The following is a 21,924-nucleotide window of genomic DNA, read 5'->3' on the forward strand; positions in this document are numbered from 1 at the left end:
TTTTGCTAAAAAAATATTAAATAATTATATTTTGTATTTTTGAAACATGGAGGTTGCTCTCTTGGATACGTGACTGTTTTATTCATTCCAGTGAAATAAGCCATTAAAGAAAAAAGGAAAGAAAGAAATCCACCGTCTAGTTGCAGTCCAAAACGTTGCGTTTTGACATGTAACGGCGTCGTTTAATATACGACGTCAGTGGGTGTTTATCTTGTACCTGAACAAAGGGTTTATGAGGGGTTTTTTGCCCCTTTTTCTCAAGCGTATTCGCAAAGAAAAGGATGATTCTCTTCTTAACCTTTGTTACAGGATCCTTCCTGTGAATCATAGATAGCTTCATTTCCAAAAATTTCTCTGCCATTCGTCCATGGAGCTTCTCACTTCCCCTTTCTTAAACCGCCCTCAGTTTCTGTCTAGGGTTTCGTTTTCTTCTTCCAGAACTGCAAATAAGAAGAATTCATTCGAATTCAACATACCCCACTTCAAATCTCCTCTGTGTTTCCCATTTTTCTCTAATTCACCCTTCTCTAACGCAAAGAAATTGGAAATTTCCGCTCATTTCCGCCGGCCTTCCAATCGTCGAAACTCGCTTAGGAAAAAGCTCGTTGGTGATCAACAGGTGCGTCACAATCCAATTTCAAATAACCCACATTCTGATTTTCAAAACCCAAGTAGTAGTTTAAATGATACAGAAAGTTTTCGAGAAAATTTGAATTATGACAGTGTAAATGAGAATCACACTGCGGAAGAATCGAAATCCAAAGTTCTGGGTGAATCTGTTTTGTTGAATGAGCTGGAGAATTGGGTTGATCAGTACAGGAAAGATGCTGAGTACTGGGGTATTGGGTCGGGTCCCATTTTTACAATTATCGAGGATTCAGATGGTAATGTTGAAAGGGTTGTTGTTGGTGAGAATGAGATTCTAAGAAGAAGTGGCCATGGAGAACTTGAGGATTTATCACAAGTGAATTTGAAAATTTCGTATGCAAAGTCTTTGGCTAGAGAGATGGAGAGTGGGAAAAATGTGATTCCAAGGAACAGTTCGATAGCTAAGTTTGTAGTTTCAGGTGAAAAATCGGGTATTGTGAATGTAATTCGGAATGTTACTCTTCCACCGGAATTGTCCAAGAAGTTATCGAGAGTTGGGTTTTCAGTGTTATGCGGATTTGTTGTTGTTTGGGCAGTGAAAAAATTATTCACTACTGGAAATAGGAAGGTGGAATTCACAAGTCTGGAGAAGGAAATGATGAGGAGAAAGATCAAGTCCAGAATGGGGAAAGAAGAGGTGGAAGAGGTTAGTGTAGAAGTCGTTCAACCTTCCCCTGAGCTGCCTATGGTGTCCACTGAAAGGCCTAAGCTTGATCAGCAAGAACTCATGAGTAGCATTTTGAGAATGAAAGATGACTTGGCATCAAAGGATTTTGATGGTAAAATTCAGGAAATCAGAGAAATGGCCAGGCGAGCCCGGGAAATCGAGGGACAAGATCCTTCACTTGTTGATGGAGATGGAGAGGAAAATCAGATAGTGATTGAGGAATTGTCTGATGAGGCTGAAGTGATCAAACAGCATACAGAAGAAGATGCGAGTTTTCTAAACAATCTTTCAAAAGGAGCTCCCATGCAAGCAATGGGCATTAATGGAACTGTAAAGCCATCATCTCTAGGCGAAAAGGAAAGAGATGATCTTGGATTATCTAGTGAACCTTCTCCAAAGAATAAGGATTTGCAAACTTTAACTGCTTTAAGTGGTCCATATGACAGGCAAAGCACTACACAGGATCTAGAAGATAGTGAAAATACTTCTGACTCTCTGGACGCAATAGAAGCAATCCAGTCCACTGATAGTCATTACGGTCAAACAAGCATGCCAAAGAAAGGTTCTACCAGTAAAATACCAAGGGTCATAATGTCTGTGAAGGAAGCTAGGGATTACCTCTCTAAGAAGCAAGACAAACAAGAGCTCCAAGTTAGAGTCGCACAAGAAAGCCATGATGATTTAAGGCTATTGAATGGTAAAACATCGGTCAATAATTCAAGGTATGGATTGGACATGAACGATAATGTGTTTGAACATTCCATTGTATGTGGAACATCAGATTTCACACCTGCTGCCAATGCTAGTGATGAAGGTAATACTGATTTAGAGCTATCTATTGATAAAGCATTGATGAGCGATACAAGCCATGGACTGGATAATGATGATAATGACCCTGAAGATGCTGAGGAAGAAGTCGGAGTGCTTAATCTTCAAGCATCGAGAGGTTCCATGGATCATGAAGGCGATGACAGCTTTCCAGAGACAGGACCATCTGTGATTAAGGAGAACTGGATGGAGAAAAATTTTCACCAATTGGAGCCAGTGGTTAAGAAGATTGGAACAGGCTTTAGAGAAAATTACATGGTTGCTAGGGAGAAAGTAAATCAAGAGTTAAATATGAGTTTGGAGGTGCCAGAGCTTGAGTCTGGTGAAGACCACAGCGAACTTGAGTGGATGAAAGATGATAATCTTAGAGAAATTGTTTTTCAAGTTCAGGAAAATGAGTTAGCAGGGCTTGATCCATTTTATTCAATGGATGATGAAGATAAAGCCGCATTCTTCAAGGGTCTTGAGAGGAAAGTCGAGAAGGAGAATGAGAAGCTGTTGAATTTGCATGGGTGGATCCATTCAAACGTCGAAAACATTGATTATGGAACAGGTAGTTCTTTTTACTGGGATTCCCCTCAATATTTTCTTAACATGGAATGAGCATATTTTAACTTATTTTAAAATACACTTACATGTATATCGAAACCCTACACTGAGATCCACCGAGTTTATATTGGTTTCTTTAGAATTGTTAAAATTTTCCAGATGGCCAACATTGCATACTGCTGAATAAGCATCAGTTTGTCACATTTCGAATAGCTCAAATAGAAATTTACTTAACAAAACCTAGAATTTCAAATTTTTGAAAGCATCGGTTGCTGATAGAGTTTCTTGCTTTTGGTCTAGATGGTATTAGTTTGTATGATCCACCAGATAAAATTATACCACGCTGGAAAGGTCCACCCATAGAGAAAGACCCTGAGTTCCTCAATAATTTTGTGGAGCAAAGGAAGGTGTTTTTTGCTGAAAATGCAGGAAGCCATTACCCTATGAAGAATGATGAACAAGTTTCTCTTCAAGAATCAAAAGAATCTCTCCCACATGAAAGCCCTTCCACTTCCAGTGCAGTCTTTGATCCAAAGAAGAAATTTCATGATGGGGCCTCAAAAAGATCGAAGACAATTATAGAGAGTAGTGACGGTTCCATTAAAGCTAGCAAAAAATCAGGAAAGGAGTACTGGCAACACACAAAGAAATGGTCTCATGGGTTTTTGGAATCATATAATGCAGAGACAGACCCAGAAGTTAAATCTGCCATGAAGGATATAGGGAAGGACCTAGATCGATGGATCACTGATAAAGAAATACAGGAATCAGCTGATCTGATTACCAAAATGCGTGAAAGAAATAAAAAGTTCATGGAAAAGAGGCTTGAGAAGCTCAAAAGAGAGATGGAATTGTTTGGACCACAAGCTGTAGTTAGCAAGTACCGCGAGTTTGGAGACGAGAAGGAAGAGGATTACCTATGGTGGTTAGATGTTCCCTTTGTACTGGTAAGTTTTGTAAATACCCATCTTCCTTCCTCTGTTATCTTGATCAGATTCTTCCAATTTTTAGCCTATCTTCCTCATCAAGGGTGTAAAAATTACTGAAGAAAATCTTTATCTTCTGCCCATTCTTCCAGTGCATTGAACTATACACAACTGAAAATGAGGAACATAAAGTAGGGTTTTATTCATTGGAGATGGCTGCAGACCTTGAATTGGAACCAAAGCAGTATCATGTGATTGCTTTTGAAGACCCTGGCGATTGCAAGAATCTTTGCTATATCATACAAGCTCATATGGATATGCTTGGAAATGGCCATGCCTTTGTTGTCGCAAGACCGCCCAAGGTAGACTCTTTTTCTCAGTCTTTTATTCACAGTTTTCAGTGAAGAGGAAATTTTTTTGATTGTTTTCTTGTTCTAAGATGAAGTGAATTCAGAGATGAAGCCCTGTTATTCCTCTTAACTGTCTAAAACCTCTGCAGGATGCTTTTCGGGAAGCCAAAGGAAATGGTTTCAGTGTAACTGTGATTAGAAAAGGGCAGCTACAGCTCAATGTGGACCAAACACTGGAAGAGGTGGAGGAACAAATCATCGAGATTGGAAGCAAAATATACCATGATAAGATCACGCAAGAACGCTCTGTAGATATAAGCGCATTGATGAAGGGGGTGTTTGGTCCCATCAACCCAACCAAGCCTTCTAAGAGGTAATTTCTGTACCTTGTTGAAGCAACTTTGGCCAGATTCTGCAGTTTCATTGCTCTCAAAATAGTTTGGATTCTTCAGTCTGTCTAATTAAATTCCTTCCGTTTTTTTTTCCAGAAGAAGATTGAAGCGGAGACGGAAGAAGCCTACCAAATGAGGAAGGATGCTCCTACCTTAGAGCATTACCAGGAGAGACAATGATGGACCCCTTCCATTATAGGTATTGCCCCTTCATTTTGACATTTCTCACTTTTGAGTGTCTTTGGCTGTGTTTGGGCACTGTTTTCTAAGAGTAGTTTTTTTTTTTTCAGAACAAAAAGAATATAAAAACATATTTGATTATCAATTGTTCTCAAAACATTATGTTTTCTAATAACATATTTTAATTGTTTTAAATTGTTTCTAAAAACTGTTTTAAAAAATAACCATACCGAAGAATAATTTAAAATATAAAACTATAAATAAAAATTATATTTAAGAAATATTTAGAAGTATAGAAAACAGATTAAAACCATTTCCACATTAGATTCAAAAATTGTTTTTTGAGAACTGTTGCTGAAAATGCTCCCAAATAGACCCTATCCCTTTTTGTTTTTGCACCCATATAGAAACCTACCTGAGTTCCATTGCCAAAACTGACTTGTGCCTTCTTGATCCTCGTAGGCACGGTCTTACTTCCAATAAAATTTTAATCATGTTCCCAACAAGATCGGGAGCCAGAAACCACCACCCTCTTGAATGTTTGCCCTAAATCTTTGAGGAGGCTAGATGCCAACAACTCAGAAAGATTTTGATTTTGTGTAGGCGTCTTGCCCCCCCGGACCTTAAAAGAGAGCTTTAACGGGGTGTCCCTGTTTGCAGTCCCGCACAAATCATGCAGTTGGCTCAGTTGTATGTCCTCACCGGTTTTGCTGGCTCCTCCGGGCATGCAAGAGCAGAAGACCAAGAAATGAAGTTTATCTCATCAAATTCATAGAGTCCTTGTCCTGTTCCACCTGCGAAGTTTTATTTGTGGGTGTACAGAATTCCCAATGCTTCCCTCGTGATGCCAAGATAATTTTAGAAAGTAGGATTTGAGCAAAATGCCTGATACGTTGAGGGTTATATTACAAATTTATTTCAATTCCTAAGTAGGATTGTCCAATTGCTCGGTATTATAATAAAATTGGAGTCCTAACTATCTATCAATTCACCATTATTTTGCCCTAAAAAGAGATCATAGGGATCATAAATTAAGGTTCAGATCAGGATGAGTCATAACTTCGAAAAGATAAAGAACTCGGGGAAGAGAGAACTCTCAAAAAATAATGGTATGGAATGACGAAATTATATGCAATTTCCCATAAAATTTGGAGTTCTGACAAAATCATCAGCAATGAAATCCAAGTACAGAGCCGTTACTCACTTCAATGGCAACGCTGCAGCTCACTCTGCTATCAACTGTATGTGTGAAGAACCACAATACCCTAACCCTACCCACAAGCTTCATCCTTGACTCGATCTCCATCGTGGGCTCCATTCCCATGCCCACCCCACCCACTCCATCATTCAACGCCGTCACCCCACTCAACGGCGCCTGCGTCACCGGAAACGACTTCACGGCGAACGTTGCCAACATGTACTGCGTCCTCCCGGCATCAATCTTGCCGGCCGGAATGAACATGAACCCTACCTCGCTGCCGGAGTAGACGAGCTGGACTGAGCTGTCATAGTGAGTGAAGGCATCGCGGTTAGGGTTCTTGACAGCCACGTACTGAGAGAAGGTGAAGTCGACAGTGCCGTTGGAGATTGAGAACGTCGGGAACCTCATGGCGTGGACGGCGATCTTTGGATCTTTAGGCTTGAAGACGCAGAGGTAAACGATGACAATAACTGCGACGGCGAGGACTAAGAAGACCGTAGCCACTATACATGAAGCTAGGTTCGTACGGCCTGGTCGCCGAGGTTCATTCATGGCTGAATTGTAAACTTCCTCGGCAATTCTTGGTTCTTTTCTGTGTATTTTCCCGAGAAAGTGACGGGAGTAAAATGAGAGAGAGTGACTCAAAGGAGTAGTTAGAATTTAGCAAAAGCAAGGGAGACAAGATTTGATTCTACAGTGGCTGGATAAGTGCCACGTCGCAGATTCCATTGTTTGAAAAAAATTTCTCAGAAGGGTTGAGTGCAGAGGATCACTGCCTGATGCCTTTTTTTTGAGTAAGAGTTACGTTTAGTATATTTCTAATTTCCATGATTACACTTCCAAATTGGGCTCCCAACTGCAGGGATTTCAGCCCTTGGGGCCCCATATGTAGGTCCCATCTGATGCGTCAAACGCTGATTGGAGCAAGTAATAATTACGGCTTACGCTCCCCGTCCAAAATAGTAATTACAAATGACAAAATTTCATGTCCGGACCCTGGAGGAATGAAAATAAAATAAAAATAAATGTAAATCAGAATTTTCACATAGAAAAATAAAAAATAAAAAATAAAAATGAAATTTAATTTTTATATTAATGATCTTTTTTTGTTGCCATGTAAAGAAAAAGCTTCCAAGTACTAAAACTTAAAAGATTTGCATAGTATTTTCAACACAAATCTGTGGGTAACCCCCCAATACAAATTACAATACATAGAAACAAATGAACAGATGAAAGAATCTGTCATCCAATTGAAGCCTAGCATGTAGTAAACCCATATACACTGTGTATTTACTTACCTACATTCTCCATTGATCTCATTCTGAGATTTCACTAAGTCGTCGATCCATGATCTGTGATACAGATTCAAGGAATGAAGCGTCACTGAAATCTGGGAGCATGGATGCCTGAGCTTCAAGGACAATCTCCTCAATCATTGATTTTGTATTCAAGGTTTCCCGGCACATGACGCTTCCAATGGCGAAGGGTGTGAGCCCCAGCTCTGCTCCTTTCTTCAGAAGCATGGTAGAGATACGAAGTATGCGGGCACATTCAAGCGGCAGATCCCAGCCATGGAACTGCAAGAGGGCAATATCTTCCTCAGCGTCGAGTGATTGAATGTAGCGGATGGTGGCAGCACTGTAAGGCACCCGAGCTTGAGGCCAGTAAAGCCATTCAAAGGTACAGTCCTCAAACTGAAAGGATTAGCAAAGATGTGAGTCGCTGATCATGAATGACCAACCAACCTATGTTGTATTGCTTAACAAAATGAAAAATAATTTTGCCCTAAACTATGCTCAAATCTCAAAAAGGGGCATTTTGTAAAGATTTTCCACCAAAAAATAAATGCATGGAGAAACTGGTATGACAAAGCACATGGACATTGACATGAGTTTTTATATGATATGTTTGGATATGTCCAAGTTTTTTTATACGCTTTTCATGGGTTTCTTCATCTATTTTTTTATGGAAAATCTTTTATAAAAAAAAAAAGGCATATTTTTTAAAAAATGTTGGGAAATGGCATAATTTATATAGTTTAGAGTTGACATTACTTGAAAAAAAATGTTCACAGACTAAATTAAGATTCGGGTGAAAGTGTTGGGGTGATTTTTGTAATACCCATAACAATTACACAAACACGAGAACTATAAACTTTAGACCAGATTATTTCTAAAAATGCATCCCCAAGGGAGCTTTTGAGGAAAACTATCAGCAAAAGTTATGCAAAATGTAACTAGTTAATCCTAACTTTAACTGCTAAATCTAAAGCTTAACTGTATCCAATAGCAACACATTTGCCGAGCATTTCAGATAACAAGATCACTTCATAACAAAGCATATATGGCAAGCAAAGGCAGGGTAATGGCATATATGAAGTAGGAAAAAAATGAACTGTTTCAAGTGAAAGTGAGGATTCACCAAACTTACCGACTCTGGTAAGCAGTAGCCATGATCAATTGGGATTAATAGAGTCCGGCCATCATCATCTTTGCTCATCAAAATATTTCCAGCATGCCTGTCCGCATTAGCCAATCTAATATCCAAGACGGTGATCTTATGTACCTCCTCCACCGGAAAACCTGCAGGACCAATATCCTCACAGCTTCCATTGTTCTCCATGAAGCTCTGTAAGGAACCAATCTTGACCATTACATCCCCAGTATGGTTAAATGCTTTATGCAAGCACTTAACCATTGTTGTGGGAGGAACCCCAGCAAACCCCTTCTCATTGCTAGAAAATGAGCGATGCCCGCTCCTTGGGTGATCCAAAATGTAAGCTGCAACTTCCCTAAATGCTCCTTCTCCAACTCTTGTGCCTCCTTTGAGGCCTTCACCATTTGTTGAAATGGGGAGTCCTCTAGGGTTGTTCACAGCCATGGGCTCTTCATCCATCGGCTTAAAAACAGAAATATACCGGTTCCCTGACACATCGGGCATCAAGTAAACTCCCCCAGTACCCTCTGAAGACCTCAATGGATAGTTCCCTGCATCGAGCCCATTAGAAGTAGAGTTAATCAAACTCCTCATCACTGGAGATAATTCAACCTTTTGATTAACAATAATGGGCTCCAACCAATCATCTTTGTTGTGAGGCTTTCGCGGCACAATATCCTTAGAAACACAGCCGCGTTCTCCATCCACTCCATCATAATCTTTCTTCTCATTCAGCTCTGCTGTCACAACAGACAATTTGAAATTCTTTCTAACAGGCCTGCAGCTAATTTTGGCAGATTTCCGAACCAACAAGTGAAGCACTGCATCACTGTGCTCACATATATCATCAATAAGTCTTTGGTCCTCAACCCGCTTGCCATCACACACAATTTCTTGATCTTCAACATCGACCAAACCTTTCCCCTTCTTAGCAACCTGCTGCTTAACATACCCCACATCCCTGGACCTCTCAACATGGAAAGTAAACTCTTCTCCATATGCAGTCCTAACATTGATGATTTGCAGATCAGAGAGCTTGAGAACCAAATGAAAAACATTCCCATCTGAAACCCCATAGTCTCGGACAAGAGTATCGCTCCTTGCCAATTCTCTGCCCCCACAAACCAATTTCTGTTTCTTCACAAACCCTCCACAATTTTGGATCCTAAGTTTCACAGCCTCAATTGAATCAGACCCCATTACACGCATTGGAATCATTGAACCCGAAAACGCCAGATAAATCAGAATTGATTCGTTTGAAAACAATCCGGGTTGGGTGTGAAAATGGTTGTGAGAAAATATTGCCTCACTGTTAATTGAGGCAAGTACAAGAGCCGCAGATGACATTGTTTTCACAACAAAATTAAAGAATTTGAAGCTTTAAACCAATATTAAAGCCTTAAACCCTAGAAATTCATCAACGAGTGTCGACCCATGATTATACCGAAACGAAATTCCGATTGGTACACACCCATCGTTTTGAAACTAAATATTTAAAAACTGTACAAGAAAAATGAAAAAAACCACCCTAAATAACAAGTAATGTTCAAGCCAGGAGATTCATGTATGAACCAACTGCTCGTAAACAAACCGTAGAAATGAATTAATAAGCCAAAAACCCATGAAGAAATTATTCTGAAAATTTAAAACAATAGGATTATTGAAATCAGGGCTTCAGAATAAAATGAAAAAAATAATAACAATAAAGAAGAAAATAGGGTTCTTACCAAAGAGGAAGAACCAAAGAAAATGGTGGGGCGGATCAGAGCTTAAATTGAGAGGCAAAAATAGCAAAAAGTCGGATGAATTGGCGAGGAGTCGAGGAGGCTGGGGAAGCAGCTATTTTAGGAGAGCTGAGAATTTGGAATGGAGAATGGAGAAAGACGCGTGTTGGGGTGGGTGGAAAGGAATATGGAGGGGAGCCTGGGAGGGTGTACAAGTAGAACCGCTGACTTTGACAGATATGGTAAGAAATATTCTGCTCTTCCATCTTGCCCCTTCTCCAAGCTGGTTTCCCCCAAACTTTCAAAACCCAACAAAATGGAATTTAATTCAATGACATTATTATAATTAAGATGATTTTGTGGGGCCACCACTATTCCCTATTAAATGTCTCATCCCATCTCAGTTGAACATGCCCCCAAATGAAAATATGACCAAAAATATATAAATACTATGACCGAAGTATAAAACTTTTATGCTATATTTGATTTTTGAAAAGTTTGAAAGAAAAATAAAATAAAAATGTGAAAGAAAAATAAATAAATAATTTTTTTTTCCTGAAAATTTTGAGAAAAAGAAAATTAAATTTATAATAAATATTTTTTTTTCAAAATTCTTTTTATCTATTTTCAAGAAAGATGAAGAACAAAATCTTTTGATAATTTTTTTCTTTTTTTATTTGAAAAAACATTTTCATTAATATTTTGTTTCTGTTTTTTTTTCCCCTTAAACCACATTTGGTTCCTAGAAAATACTAGAAAAAACTAACTTTTTATTTTTTTGATTAATTTCCATGTCCAAATAAATGGAGGGTTGAGATCTTCAGAAGAGAATCATTAAGCGTGGAAAGAGGCTTGAGAGTCAAGATGGTAGGAGCTTTCCAGGAAGCCGTGTCAGTGGAACATAAGCCATCAAGCTTGGCCACCAACCATGAAAAGAAGACCCAAAGGACCCACACTCCCAACAGTCTGATCATTCCCTTTGAAAAAAGATAAGGAAAAAGAGGCTTGTTTCACATCATTAATGGTCTTCCTTTTGGAATTGGGTTTTCCACTTTTCCTTCTCACCTCGCCCAGAATTCCTCCCAGCTGACTTCTAGATGTAAAAAAACTAGGTAAAAACTATACAATATCATAGAAACAACTTCCCTTGTGCATTTATGAAATTACAACATTATTTCAAAATTCCAAGGAAAATGAAATACAAGTCAGAATCCATCCCAATGAATCACAGATCAATCAGGAAAAATGACCTGCAGGAGCGGTGGATTAGGTTGCAACTAAGCAACCTTGACAGCAGATACATGCAATCACGATGCCCAGCACAGCTCCAGCGAGAACCTGCGATGGAGTGTGGCCAAGAATTTCCTTGAGCTTTCTTTGACTGATGGGATGCCCTTTAAACAAGTCCTCAACGATCATGTTGAGTACCTGCATGGATTGGCACACTTTTGGTTGAGGCAGGGAAAATGAAATGATTTGCTGACTAAATTCAAAAAGAACAAATGGGTAATCAATGGTGAGTGGTTTCAAAGAAATCTCAAGCAAAAACCACACCAGTATATATGTTTCAACTAGATTCAACGCATTAGAACTCATAGGTACGCATGGGAAGGAAGGTATTAAGACAGGGTTTAAGACCTTTACAACTCAAAGCATGAGGTTTAACCCGAAATCTAAAACTTCTCTGTTGCAGCAAAAGCAGACAGACGCAAAACAAGTTATGATGATGGGGTAAAACAAAGGTTTCAGTGGAAACCCTGCACCCCCAGCAGTAAGATTTTCCTTAATTCATACAATATAGAAAGGGGAAAAAATATCATCAATCGATATCTCAGTATTAAATGAAATAGCTGCAGAAGTAAGCCCAACAATTTATCCTTTTTTCTTTTCTTTTTCAGAATTCTTGTTCATTAAAATGAAACCATCTGGTTCAACAAACACTGAGAGAGAGGACAAGAGAGGTTAATGTACGAGGTTGCTCATCTCAAGCATGAATGGGACCACTACATGCTCATGAATGCTTGTAAATTCTCAACATGGCCTCTCCTAAACAGAACCAAAATGTGTTAGGTAGAGCATTGTCTTGATGAGAGCCTCATGACATAGACCTCATAATCACATACCTTTCCCGACTATGACCCAGGCTCTAAGCCTCCAATAGAACATCTCTTCGTTTACCATTCTTAGTCTGGTGGAACAAATAGCGGGTTTGATGGAGTTGTAAGGACAACTCCCCTTCCATTGTGTCGCTTTTCACTTTCTAATAAACCCTCCCATTCCTCAAAAGAAAACAATGAATAATTATTTCCATGCACTTCACGATCCCATGATCTCATGTACCTTCACAACTACAATTGAAACCCCAACGGAACATCACTATCCTAGTCTGGTAGTGTTTCTTTGTGGAGCTCTCTGGACAACTTGCCCTTGCCCTTCTTCCTATATATCACTTTTGTCTTTCTAATTAAAACTTTCCTTCCTAGAGGAAAGACAAATAATTGTTTTCCTTCATTTTGTGATTCTGAACTCAATACTAGTAGCATAAGCACAGGTTCATGAATCTCAGTCCTGCATAGCTCTAAATAATCCAACCTACACTATAGTTAATTGGGAAAACAATGTTTGTTTCCCTCTGCTTGAGTTCCATATGATCACCCTAGTCCAGTTTGGCACTGAAGAAAGAAGAAATGAAAATAACATGGAAAGCATGTTTAATAACAAGACCTCAAAAAGTTATCTTCAGAAACAGTTTAAACTGTTGAATTCCACATTTCTAAAAACACAGACACTTCAGCCATTGAAAACAATTCAAAAATGAATAAGTTAATAGTGTTCATTTTCCCGGAAAAATCTATTTTCATTTTGTCAAAAGACTCCATTGGGGAAGATGCAAATTTAATTGAGAGTTAATCAATGTGTTCATGAACAACCAATTTATCAAATTCCCCAACCAGCATTAGCAGACAAATTGATCAGAAAACTCCACAAACCAATCCATGAATCCACACAACAGCTACTAGACCTTTTTCCAATGAAATAACCCAAATAAATCATGAAAATCTACACTATCAACACTGTTCCATAAAAATTAGCAGAAAACACAAAAGAATCAAACAGCACATTACCTCAGCCTGCATTCCAGCATGCCTCCTCACTCCAGTCGCGTCATACATCACAATGAGGCTAAATCCCAAACAAACCGGAAAAAGCGAGTCCGCCACGCCGTGACACAGCGCCACCGACGTAGTCAGCGCCGTGCACAGCGCCGTGTGCGACGACGGCATCCCCCCAGAAGCAAACATAATCCTCAAATCCCATTTCCTCTCTACAAAGAAATTCAATACCACTTTCACCGATTGCGCCACAACCCATGCGAAAACCCCCGAAACAAAAGTGGAGTTCGCCGCCAGCGTCGCCAAAAAGGGGCTGAACCGCACCTTCGCATTAGTCGTCAAGCTCAGTAGTGCCACACCAAACGCACCGTTTTGATAGTACTCGCCATTGAACTCCTCCCTAAACCCGAATCCCCTCGAAGCCAAGCCTCTAATGGTGTGAAAAACTACAAAAGGGTTTATGACTGAACTGTTATTACTCCGTTTTGGACTGGGGTTCTTGGGATTTGAGAGCGAGAGAGAGACTACAGAACTTCTGGGTCTGAAAAAGGAAGGTGAAGATTTGAAGTTAAATGCCCTGAAAGTCGAGCTAATTACGAAAGAACCCATGGCTTACGAGCTGAGTCTGCATTGAAATATTTAAAGAGAAGAGGGAGAAACAGAGAGACGAGAGGGAGAGATTGGTGGAGCCGTGGGGAAGGGGGAGAGAGAGAGAGAGAAACAGGGGTTCATGGGTTAAGGGAGAGAGAATCGTGTGGAGGAGAAAGAGCCCTTGTTTGGTCTCATTATATCGAAGATGCCATCATTATACTTTCGGCTCCTAGAATATGCTAGATTTGGAGTAGTGGTCCATAATGGTAAGATGATTTGTGCAATATTTTTAAATTTATATATTTTAATTGTCCAATAAAAATTATAAAATAAGACCTAATATTTTATTTTATTCTTAATTAATGTAGTTTTTTTCATGGTTAATTTTTTTATAATTAACAAAATATATGAAAAAATCAAAACTTTTTTGCTTTTAGTGAATTCAAATTAAAAACTATAGTTTAAAAATATTTGTTTTTTGCTGTGTTGTAAATTAGATGTAAGTATGTGAAAATTAGGTATTGATTCTTAAGAATAAAAGTTAGAAAACAAAATAATTTTTTTTAAAAAAATAGAATTAAAGTTAATGAATTGTTTTTATGGTTTTTTATAATTTTTTATATAAAAATTAAATATTTTAACAATCTATAAATTTTTAAGTAATTTTAAATATATATTTTTCTTGTACTTTCCATAATAAATCAACTAAAAAAACCCACTTGCTTTAACATTTATTTTTCTTTTTTAAAATCCCATTAAATTTATTAGAAAATACATAAAATTTGATATTTAAAAAAGTAGTTTAGGATGGTTTCTTGTTTCTTATAAGGGAGATTTGATCGATTGGACAATATCTTTAGTAGAAGGATAAGGTGGCCCTCACCAGACCTGATTTAACCAAATTGACTTGTTCTAAATGGCATAAGAACAAAATGAACTTGATTAAAATGCTATGTGACATAGATTGAAATGATTTCATTTCCATGCTAAGCCCAAAAATAGTCTCAGCAGTAAGGGATAACTGAAAGATTCATACTTTAAACCCTTTTCGGTTATGGCTAAAGGCCAAAGTTGTACAACAGAAACACAGAGGATTTGAACTGCCAGAAGGGAAAATCAGCAAGATCAAGAAGGAACCCAGTTTCTAAAATTTCCAGAAAATACTTGGACTAATGACAATTTTCAAGATTGTTATTCATCATTATTTGTCATGTTCTGATAATACTTTACAAAAAGGTAAAACCTCCATGAGTAAAAAGGTATCTCAACACCGAATCTTCTGCAAGCGTCCAGCCTCTTCCAAGGTGGAACAAATGTATGAATTTCTCAAAAATGTATACCACTTTCTCCTCTTCCCCAGTTGCTTTGGCCTGAAACTATCCGCCCAAAAAAATTCTGAATGCAGCTGCGACAATCAATTGAAAGGATTTTAGGATCATAAACATCAGTCCCCGACAAGCCAACATCCAAAGCTATTCGTATGTGGGTATGTGGGTATGTGGGTGGCTCATGAATTTGAGGGGTGGAAAGTTGAGAAATAGCTAATATCTTTCTGAGAAAGTTGGAAATGACAACCTTCAATGGAAGGAAACTGTAAAAATGAGTAATTCCGTACCTAAGAGTAGCTAGCCATACCACTCTCTCCATCACTTGTTAGGAGCCGATGGTGAAACCATTCGTATAGATTCCAAATGTTGAGGCTCACCAGATGTGTTTCGTGAAGCTTCCTTTTTCAACTTGCTGTTATTGTATGCCGCCACACCTGCAATGGCTGCATGAACAATGACAAGTTACTTATGTTTCAATGCAAGTTATCTATATGAATTACCAAGTTTCTTCATTTTATTTGTTTTTACCTATTTATTTTTAAGGGCCAAGCATGTTAATTTACTAATAAAAAACTTGGGGAACATCAATGTTCCAGAACTTGGGACACAGATTGTTTCATATAACAGAATCATACACCAATTCTAAGTGTTGTTCAAGCTCCGAAATAGAAGACGATTGGACAAATACCAGTAAATAAACAAACAAATTAGGAAACAACCCATAGAATACTGAGAATGAGGCTTGGAAGTAAAAATTAAATATGACAAAGAATAGCCAGTTTATTTCACAGAAATAAGTACGAGAAATGGCATGGTCTCATAAGAAAATGCTAAAATAGCACCAATTTTTATCTAAGGAAAAGGGTGCAGTTTCCAGTTCCGGTTTTTCATGGTAGATTATTGAGTATGTAAGTCATTTACATGTCACATATGACATACTCATTAGCCATTTCTAAGAGGATATGCCAGATTCCAATGAGATCAAAGTATCAAAATGCAAAAAACATTTGTTCAAATACTTACCAACTCCATAACCAAACAGATTTATAATTGTCAGTTTTGTGTCTGCAAACAGAACTGCTGACAGTAAGACAACAACCCAATCCTTTACAACTCCAGCAACACGAATGGTTAGAGCACTGGTATGGGAGATCACAAGGAAAACTGAGAGATTGAGTGCAAAAGTACAGAGTGAGTTGAGCGCTAGCACGACAGGTGGAAAATTCCATGTCCCTTGAGCATCCATCTTTGGCTTCTCTAGAAAGATCCATGGAATGAAAAGACAAAGAGCACTGCATAGGAAACCAAATTTTGATTCAGAAGGGGAGAAATTTTCTGGATTCAAAAGAAGGAACTGCTATTTTTTTTTAATCACGAATTTGGAGAGCAAATATTACTTGCCTGCAGGGACTAACATAGTACATGACAGATACAGGGTTCAATTTAAGACCCTTCCGTTTGACCAGAATCTCCATGAAGATAAGCCTTAAAGCTTCTGCAACAACACCACCCATTTGGTAAACAACTCCGACCCAGTTGATATCTATTTCCCCATAAGAAGCCACTAGAACTCCAAAACTGATCACTGACATTATTAAGAGCATTCTGCAGCTCATAATTTCAAGGCCGGCTGCTACTCCGAGAATGAACACAGCTACTGGCACTGTGAAAGAAAAATCAGAAGCTCTCTTGTGATGAATGATTATAAAGAACACTTGACCCAGGGCTTATACCAACTTAAGCTCCTGCCAAGAAAACAGATAGGCCCCCATGGAGGGAACCATCATATGAACCATCTGAAAGCAGTCCTACCATCTAAATATATAACTTGATATAGATTTTGAAGCTGTAGCAATTAAAGTATTTATCATTAAGTATAGATCTCTTGTCAGAAAGATAGATGAAATAGAAGAATTGCAAGAACTTACTAATTGCCTTCAACATTTGTGCAAATGCAACAGAAATATACAGGTAAGCAGTGTTTCCCAGCCAAAGAGTCATTGCAAATGTTGCACCAATAGGGATCACAGATGTAGTATATCTGAACATTGAAAATTTAATTATATTTGTTCTAAAGGAAGGAACATCATCAAGTATGCAATAGAATAAACATGCTATCCACATGTGCAAGAGAGAGAGAGAGAGAGAAGGGGGGAGGGGGTGTGGAGAGAATACATTGTGCGCATAAGATTTCAACTTGCAATATCTTTTCTCCTTTCCTGCTTAATAAGAACTTGATCTTTAGCCCTATAGCATGTAGATTTCAAGGCTTTTGTGCTGGTATTGCAGGAACTACATCTAAACATTTTCTGTTTTTCAGCATTACATCCAAGTATTCTCAGCCCCATTTAGTGTTAATTACTGGAACTCGTTCTGTTCTAATCAACTTGTGCACAAAATTTAAAATTTTTTCAGCAATTTGACTCTCCAGCAGTCCATTTTCTTTCCTAAAAAGTGCAATTTTTTCAAAGAATTGGCCAATTGGACCATAAGCAGATATTCATTTTCTTGTAAAGAAAGATCAAAGCGAACTTAATTTTCTTGCCCAATGATAATTCTTTTCTCTTGTATTTCAAAAAAGGCAACATAAAAGTTTTTTGTAGTAAGTCACAACAGAAGGGCCAAATAGATCAATATGAGACATTGTGCAGGGAAAACATCACATGCAAGGAGTATGCCATTACTTACAGTTCTAGAGTCATGCCTTCCTCAACCTTCAAAACCTGTGAGGAATTAAATATCAAGATCAGAATTGCACAGACAAACTGAAACTGATTCATGACAAAGCCCAACATGCTATTAAGTAAACTAAATACCTTGAAAGCTCTGGTGAGAATAAAGCACAATACAGAGGAGAAGACCATGTGAAGCAGAGTCAGTCCAAGTGGGTAGGGGAAATTTATTTCCTTTGATGACAAAACCCACTACATTTTACAATTTTAGAAGAAAATCATCTGTTAGCCATGTGAAGCAAAGCTCAAACAGAGATATCAAGGATAAGAGAGAGGTAAAGAAAAAAAAAAAAACACCTTAATCTTCTCAATTTATAAGAAAGAAAACATTTAATGCAAGTGCAAGAATGATGGCAATAAATGCAACTTTGCATCAAGCAGAGCAGTATTAATATTTCCCAATGACGAAGGAAATATGAGAAAATCCATTTTTAAAACATTGAAATGCACAAGATATGAGGTTTGAAGCATGAGGTCTATGACTTTCATGCCAAAATCCGATCCACACACAAAATTAAAGACTAGCTGTCTTCCATCTAACATAATTTTTCATGTATTTAACTATTGCACTTCATGGCTAAGTTTTGTTCAAGGTATGCCATGGTTACCCATTTTTCTTCATGAAAAAACCGCATACCCTTAATTCAAAATGAGTCCGTTTAAGCACTCAGACAACTTCATACACATCTACTTGACTACACAAGACTAACAAGCAAGGATTCAAGAATCAAAAAACAATGGGCCTAACCAAAAAGGGTAATACTGAGAAAGAATTAGAACAAGGAGAAAGTTTGGAACCTTCCAATTTTTCTTCATTCCTTATATTGCATCATTTAGGTGAATTTATTTACACTGAATAGGGAACTTGTGAATTGGAATTAGGAACAAAGGTCCCAATCCCACTGTTAGGTTGCTTTATGAACCAATGGAATCGGAATTACATTCAAAATTCATAAACCTAACTCCACCAAACGCCAGAAACAACTGCATGTTTCTGAGATTCCACAAATTGGAGCTCCAATTTCCAAATCAAATCCAACTCTCCCCAAACACAAACAGCCTTACTGCAATCACCACCAAAATCCCATATCAGATGGCCTAAAATCATCCTGATGGAATGTTCTAAGTGTTGGGTTAAGGAAATAAGCAAAATCACACCCATTAACCCTTCCATTCCATTTCAAAAAGACCCATTCAACCCGAAAACCCCATTAACCCTTCAATTCCATTTCAAAATAACCCATTAAACCCGAAAACCCCATTCCAAATAACACCCATGAACCATCATTCGTCCATACCCATATGAATTTTCGAATTCAATCCCAAATCTGACAACTTTCCCAGCTCTGAAACGCAGGGAAATGGACAGAAAAAGACAAAATTAACTGCGAATATAAACAAAATTCAAGAGATACCTTGTTGAAGAAGATCTGACCACTTGAGAGAGCTATGTATAGAAGAATGTAAGCGTAGGTTATCGTTCCTTCACTCAAGAATTTCTTCTCTCGATCCGCCATTGAAGCCAAATCAGTGAACCAGTCCAAAGGCGACAGAGTTTGAAGAGACTCCTGACAGGCTACTGAAGACTTGGCAGAGGTTGAGTCATGGAAGAATACAGGAGGTATGAATTAAAGGAATTTATAGAAAATTTTCTAGGCAATCAGGAATTAAATCTGCAAGGATTTTTTTCAATTGAAAATTAGTAAAAATAATAATAAAAAAAAAAACATAATTAAGAATTAAATCTTAGGGATTTAAAAAAAAATGAAAATTAGTAAATTTGCTTCATTTGTCTTATTTTAAATTATTTTAGTGATATCACACTAATTAAAACCCAGTAATTCAAGAAAAAAATCAGGAATTATGAAAAAATACATGTAAAATATTCTGCATACTCCTTAGTCCTTACCATTGGAGACTATTCTAGAATAGTAGAAAATTTTCCTCAATTATATGGAGTTGGCGAATTTAGAATACTTTAAAATTATTAAAAATAGGATTTAAATCAACTTAATAACTTAATTTAAGTTATTAAGTAAATTAAATATGTTTTGTAAAATAACTTAATAATATGATTTAAACTCAATAAGTAAAAACAATTCACTTATTTTTAAGTGTACATCATCATTTTACATTTTTACCCTCTTAACTAACTTCATGAATCATGATCTTTTTTGTTGTTCCATAACCTTGGTTGTTACTCAACATCTTTTACCCTAATTATAATTTATGAAAATAAATATATTAATTTCGTGATTTAAAATAAAATTTTAAGTTAATTTTATCAAGAAACTTTAATACTTAAAGTAAAAATTAAGTAATAAGTTTTAAGTCAACAACTTAAATATAATTTAATTGAAAATCAATTTAAGTTATTAAACAATAAGTATTAAGTCGTATCAAACACTCACTCAATTTTTGTCTTGTTTTTCTTTTACATAATTTTAGTTAGGATTAGGTAAAAATATTGATAAAATTTTAGAAAAAAATGTGTATGGGATAAAAATTGATCAAAAGTCATAATAATATTAAAAAAATATAAGAAACAATAATACACATATCAAAATTGCTATATTGAAAAATAAAATTTGATGATAAAATATTTCACAATAATACATAAAACTTGAAAACACATTTTAATACTAAAATGTCGATTTTATAAATGCATGAGGCATTAAGGGTAAAATTGCCCTTAAGGGTTATAATCCTTCCATGAGGACTAATTTTTAACCAATGGGTTTTTTTTTAATATATCATTTTCGTGCCAATGTGTATAAATGCATATGAAACATTAAGGGTAAAGTTGATATCATATGTTATTTTTATTTGAATAGAAAAAATCAAAATATTTGACTTTTTTAACTTTTTTTTATTTAATTAAAAAAACAAATGCATATGAATACATACGAGACATTAAGGGTAAAATGTTAAAATAATTATGGACTCACATATATTAATAACTATTTATGATTAAACTATCTATATATATTCAATTTATATTTATTAAGTATGGGTCACCTTGTATGTAGAGCCCAAGTCACATGTGTCTTACATGATGGGCCTAAGACATATGTGACCCAACAACCAAATGGGTATGATCCCTAAGGCATAGAGAAAGTTAATAAAAGGGAAAAGTAAACTGAAGTTTAGTGTCTTTTAGTTTTCTTTTATGAAAATACAAAATAAAAAAAAAAAAAAAGTTCCCTTTCCTACCTCCCATCACAAGAAAAAAAATAAAAATGTGGTTTCCTCCTCTATTGCCTTAAAAGAACCATATTTCTTCAAGAGGAACAATGGATTCAGGTTTGTCTATATTCTCTAATCTAATCAGCACGTTTTCTTTATGATTTAACATGAGATTTCTGGTTTTAGGTTGATAAAATATTTGGTAATCTTTAAAATTGTTCTACAACATAAAGTTGATATCAACATGTTGCTTTTAATTAAATAAAAAAATCAAAATATTTGAATTTTTTAGTTTTCTTTATTCCGTTAAAAAAACAAATACCACCTAATTTCCTTTACCCTTTACCACTTTTGACATTTTTCCTTCTAAATATGCTTAAAGTAAATTAAATAATTTTATTTAACATATTAGTAAATAAAATTATAATTTTCGCTTGATATGGTCAATGTTACAAATTTTAGCTTCCATTTATTGATTTTTCAATAAAAAAAAAAAACTTTAATATGAGGACCCTTTACCATTTGGGCCATTTTGCCTTTTAAATATGCAGAAAATAGATTAAGGTGGTATTTATTTTTTGGCTGAATAGAAAAAACCAAATTTTGGCTTTTTCTATTCAATTAAATGTAACTCAGTGACATCAACCAACATAATTAAACTAAACTTATTGATAATAAGTTCACTTTACTTAAGTTGGTTAATATCAACAAGGTACTTTTAATTAAATAGAAAAAGTAAAATATTTTTGTTTTTTTTATTCGACAAAAAAATAAACACTACCTAAATAATTTTATTTAACATATTAATAAATAAAATTAGAAACATTTTATTTTTATTTTTCTGTTTTGCTTGTTATTGTTGGCATTACAAATTTTAGCGGTTTTTCAATAAAACAATTTCACTATATGTATTTTTTTTTATCATTTTTTGCAGGTTTTCCCAACATTTCAACGAGTTTTGATCCATTGTTTTCTTCCAAATTTCCATCCAATATCTTTGGTATTTTTGAAACCTTTTGTAAAATCTAACTACTGATAGTTCATAAATTTATGATATATATGTATATATCATA

At 36.3% G+C, this 21,924-nt stretch overlaps 5 protein-coding genes across 9 annotated transcripts; 1 reads left to right on the top strand and 4 right to left on the bottom strand.

Moving 5' to 3' along the window:
• The first annotated feature begins 185 nt into the window (after positions 1 to 185).
• Positions 186 to 5,519, top strand: LOC100245070 (uncharacterized). 4 transcript variants are annotated; one of them, XR_009467772.1, is made up of 6 exons: positions 186 to 2,696; positions 2,993 to 3,639; positions 3,771 to 3,980; positions 4,118 to 4,341; positions 4,457 to 4,559; positions 5,144 to 5,519. XR_009467772.1 is itself a non-coding variant. In XM_059742969.1 (5 exons), exons 1-5 carry the CDS (start codon positions 368 to 370, stop codon positions 4,494 to 4,496), a joined length of 3,450 nt encoding a protein of 1,149 aa, XP_059598952.1. In that variant the 5' UTR covers positions 228 to 367; the 3' UTR covers positions 4,497 to 4,735. The 4 variants fall into 4 exon arrangements, 1 of the variants encoding a protein (XP_059598952.1); XR_009467770.1 differs by having other exon boundaries at positions 228 to 2,696; positions 5,003 to 5,519; XR_009467771.1 differs by having other exon boundaries at positions 228 to 2,696; positions 5,201 to 5,519.
• A 128-nt stretch (positions 5,520 to 5,647) lies between these two features.
• Positions 5,648 to 6,293, bottom strand: LOC100250204 (uncharacterized). The gene has a single exon (XM_002263545.4). It carries the CDS (start codon positions 6,291 to 6,293, stop codon positions 5,709 to 5,711), a length of 585 nt encoding a protein of 194 aa, XP_002263581.1. The 3' UTR covers positions 5,648 to 5,708.
• On the bottom strand, positions 5,648 to 10,211 carry LOC100255375 (phosphatidylinositol 4-kinase gamma 4). Of its 2 annotated transcripts, XM_010663642.3 has the most exons (3): positions 8,172 to 10,211; positions 7,040 to 7,435; positions 5,648 to 6,737 (listed from the first exon to the last, which is right to left on the bottom strand). In XM_010663642.3, exons 1-2 carry the CDS (start codon positions 9,522 to 9,524, stop codon positions 7,058 to 7,060), a joined length of 1,731 nt encoding a protein of 576 aa, XP_010661944.1. In that variant the 5' UTR covers positions 9,525 to 10,211; the 3' UTR covers positions 5,648 to 6,737; positions 7,040 to 7,057. The 2 variants fall into 2 exon arrangements, with proteins under 2 accessions (XP_010661944.1, XP_002263546.1); XM_002263510.4 differs by lacking the exon at positions 5,648 to 6,737 and having other exon boundaries at positions 6,810 to 7,435.
• A 799-nt stretch (positions 10,212 to 11,010) lies between these two features.
• LOC100260453 (uncharacterized) lies at positions 11,011 to 13,810 on the bottom strand. The gene is made up of 2 exons (XM_002263483.5): positions 13,027 to 13,810; positions 11,011 to 11,329 (listed from the first exon to the last, which is right to left on the bottom strand). The coding sequence occupies exons 1-2, from the start codon at positions 13,621 to 13,623 to the stop codon at positions 11,168 to 11,170; spliced, it is 759 nt and encodes a 252-aa protein (XP_002263519.1). The 5' UTR covers positions 13,624 to 13,810; the 3' UTR covers positions 11,011 to 11,167.
• Positions 13,811 to 14,730: 920 nt separating this feature from the next.
• LOC100265671 (probable sugar phosphate/phosphate translocator At3g14410) lies at positions 14,731 to 19,585 on the bottom strand. The gene is made up of 8 exons (XM_002263442.5): positions 19,081 to 19,585; positions 17,750 to 17,857; positions 17,622 to 17,656; positions 16,862 to 16,974; positions 16,335 to 16,596; positions 15,957 to 16,225; positions 15,221 to 15,376; positions 14,731 to 15,010 (listed from the first exon to the last, which is right to left on the bottom strand). Exons 1-7 carry the CDS (start codon positions 19,180 to 19,182, stop codon positions 15,252 to 15,254), a joined length of 1,014 nt encoding a protein of 337 aa, XP_002263478.1. The 5' UTR covers positions 19,183 to 19,585; the 3' UTR covers positions 14,731 to 15,010; positions 15,221 to 15,251.
• Positions 19,586 to 21,924: the final 2,339 nt, after the last annotated feature.

Source organism: Vitis vinifera, chromosome 15 (genome assembly GCF_030704535.1).
Source record: "Vitis vinifera cultivar Pinot Noir 40024 chromosome 15, ASM3070453v1".
NCBI lineage: Eukaryota > Viridiplantae > Streptophyta > Magnoliopsida > Vitales > Vitaceae > Vitis > Vitis vinifera.

Bases quoted from the DNA above. Each gene is read 5' to 3' on its own strand.
- LOC100245070 (XM_059742969.1), top strand. From the start codon at position 368: ATGGAGCTTCTCACTTCCCCTTTCTTAAACCGCCCTCAGTTTCTGTCT. The intron at 2,697-2,992 runs GTAGTTCTTTTT...CTTTTGGTCTAG, and splicing joins AAACATTGATTATGGAACAG to ATGGTATTAGTTTGTATGAT. The intron at 3,640-3,770 runs GTAAGTTTTGTA...CCATTCTTCCAG, and splicing joins TAGATGTTCCCTTTGTACTG to TGCATTGAACTATACACAAC.
- LOC100250204 (XM_002263545.4), bottom strand. From the start codon at position 6,293: ATGAATGAACCTCGGCGACCAGGCCGTACGAACCTAGCTTCATGTATA.
- LOC100255375 (XM_010663642.3), bottom strand. From the start codon at position 9,524: ATGTCATCTGCGGCTCTTGTACTTGCCTCAATTAACAGTGAGGCAATA. The intron at 7,436-8,171 runs GTAAGTTTGGTG...TAATCCTTTCAG, and splicing joins GCTACTGCTTACCAGAGTCG to TTTGAGGACTGTACCTTTGA.
- LOC100260453 (XM_002263483.5), bottom strand. From the start codon at position 13,623: ATGGGTTCTTTCGTAATTAGCTCGACTTTCAGGGCATTTAACTTCAAA. The intron at 11,330-13,026 runs GTAATGTGCTGT...CAATCCATGCAG, and splicing joins ATGCTGGAATGCAGGCTGAG to GTACTCAACATGATCGTTGA.
- LOC100265671 (XM_002263442.5), bottom strand. From the start codon at position 19,182: ATGGCGGATCGAGAGAAGAAATTCTTGAGTGAAGGAACGATAACCTAC. The intron at 16,597-16,861 runs GTAAGTTCTTGC...TTTCTTTCACAG, and splicing joins ACAAATGTTGAAGGCAATTA to TGCCAGTAGCTGTGTTCATT. The intron at 16,226-16,334 runs GCAAGTAATATT...TTTCCTATGCAG, and splicing joins TACTATGTTAGTCCCTGCAG to TGCTCTTTGTCTTTTCATTC.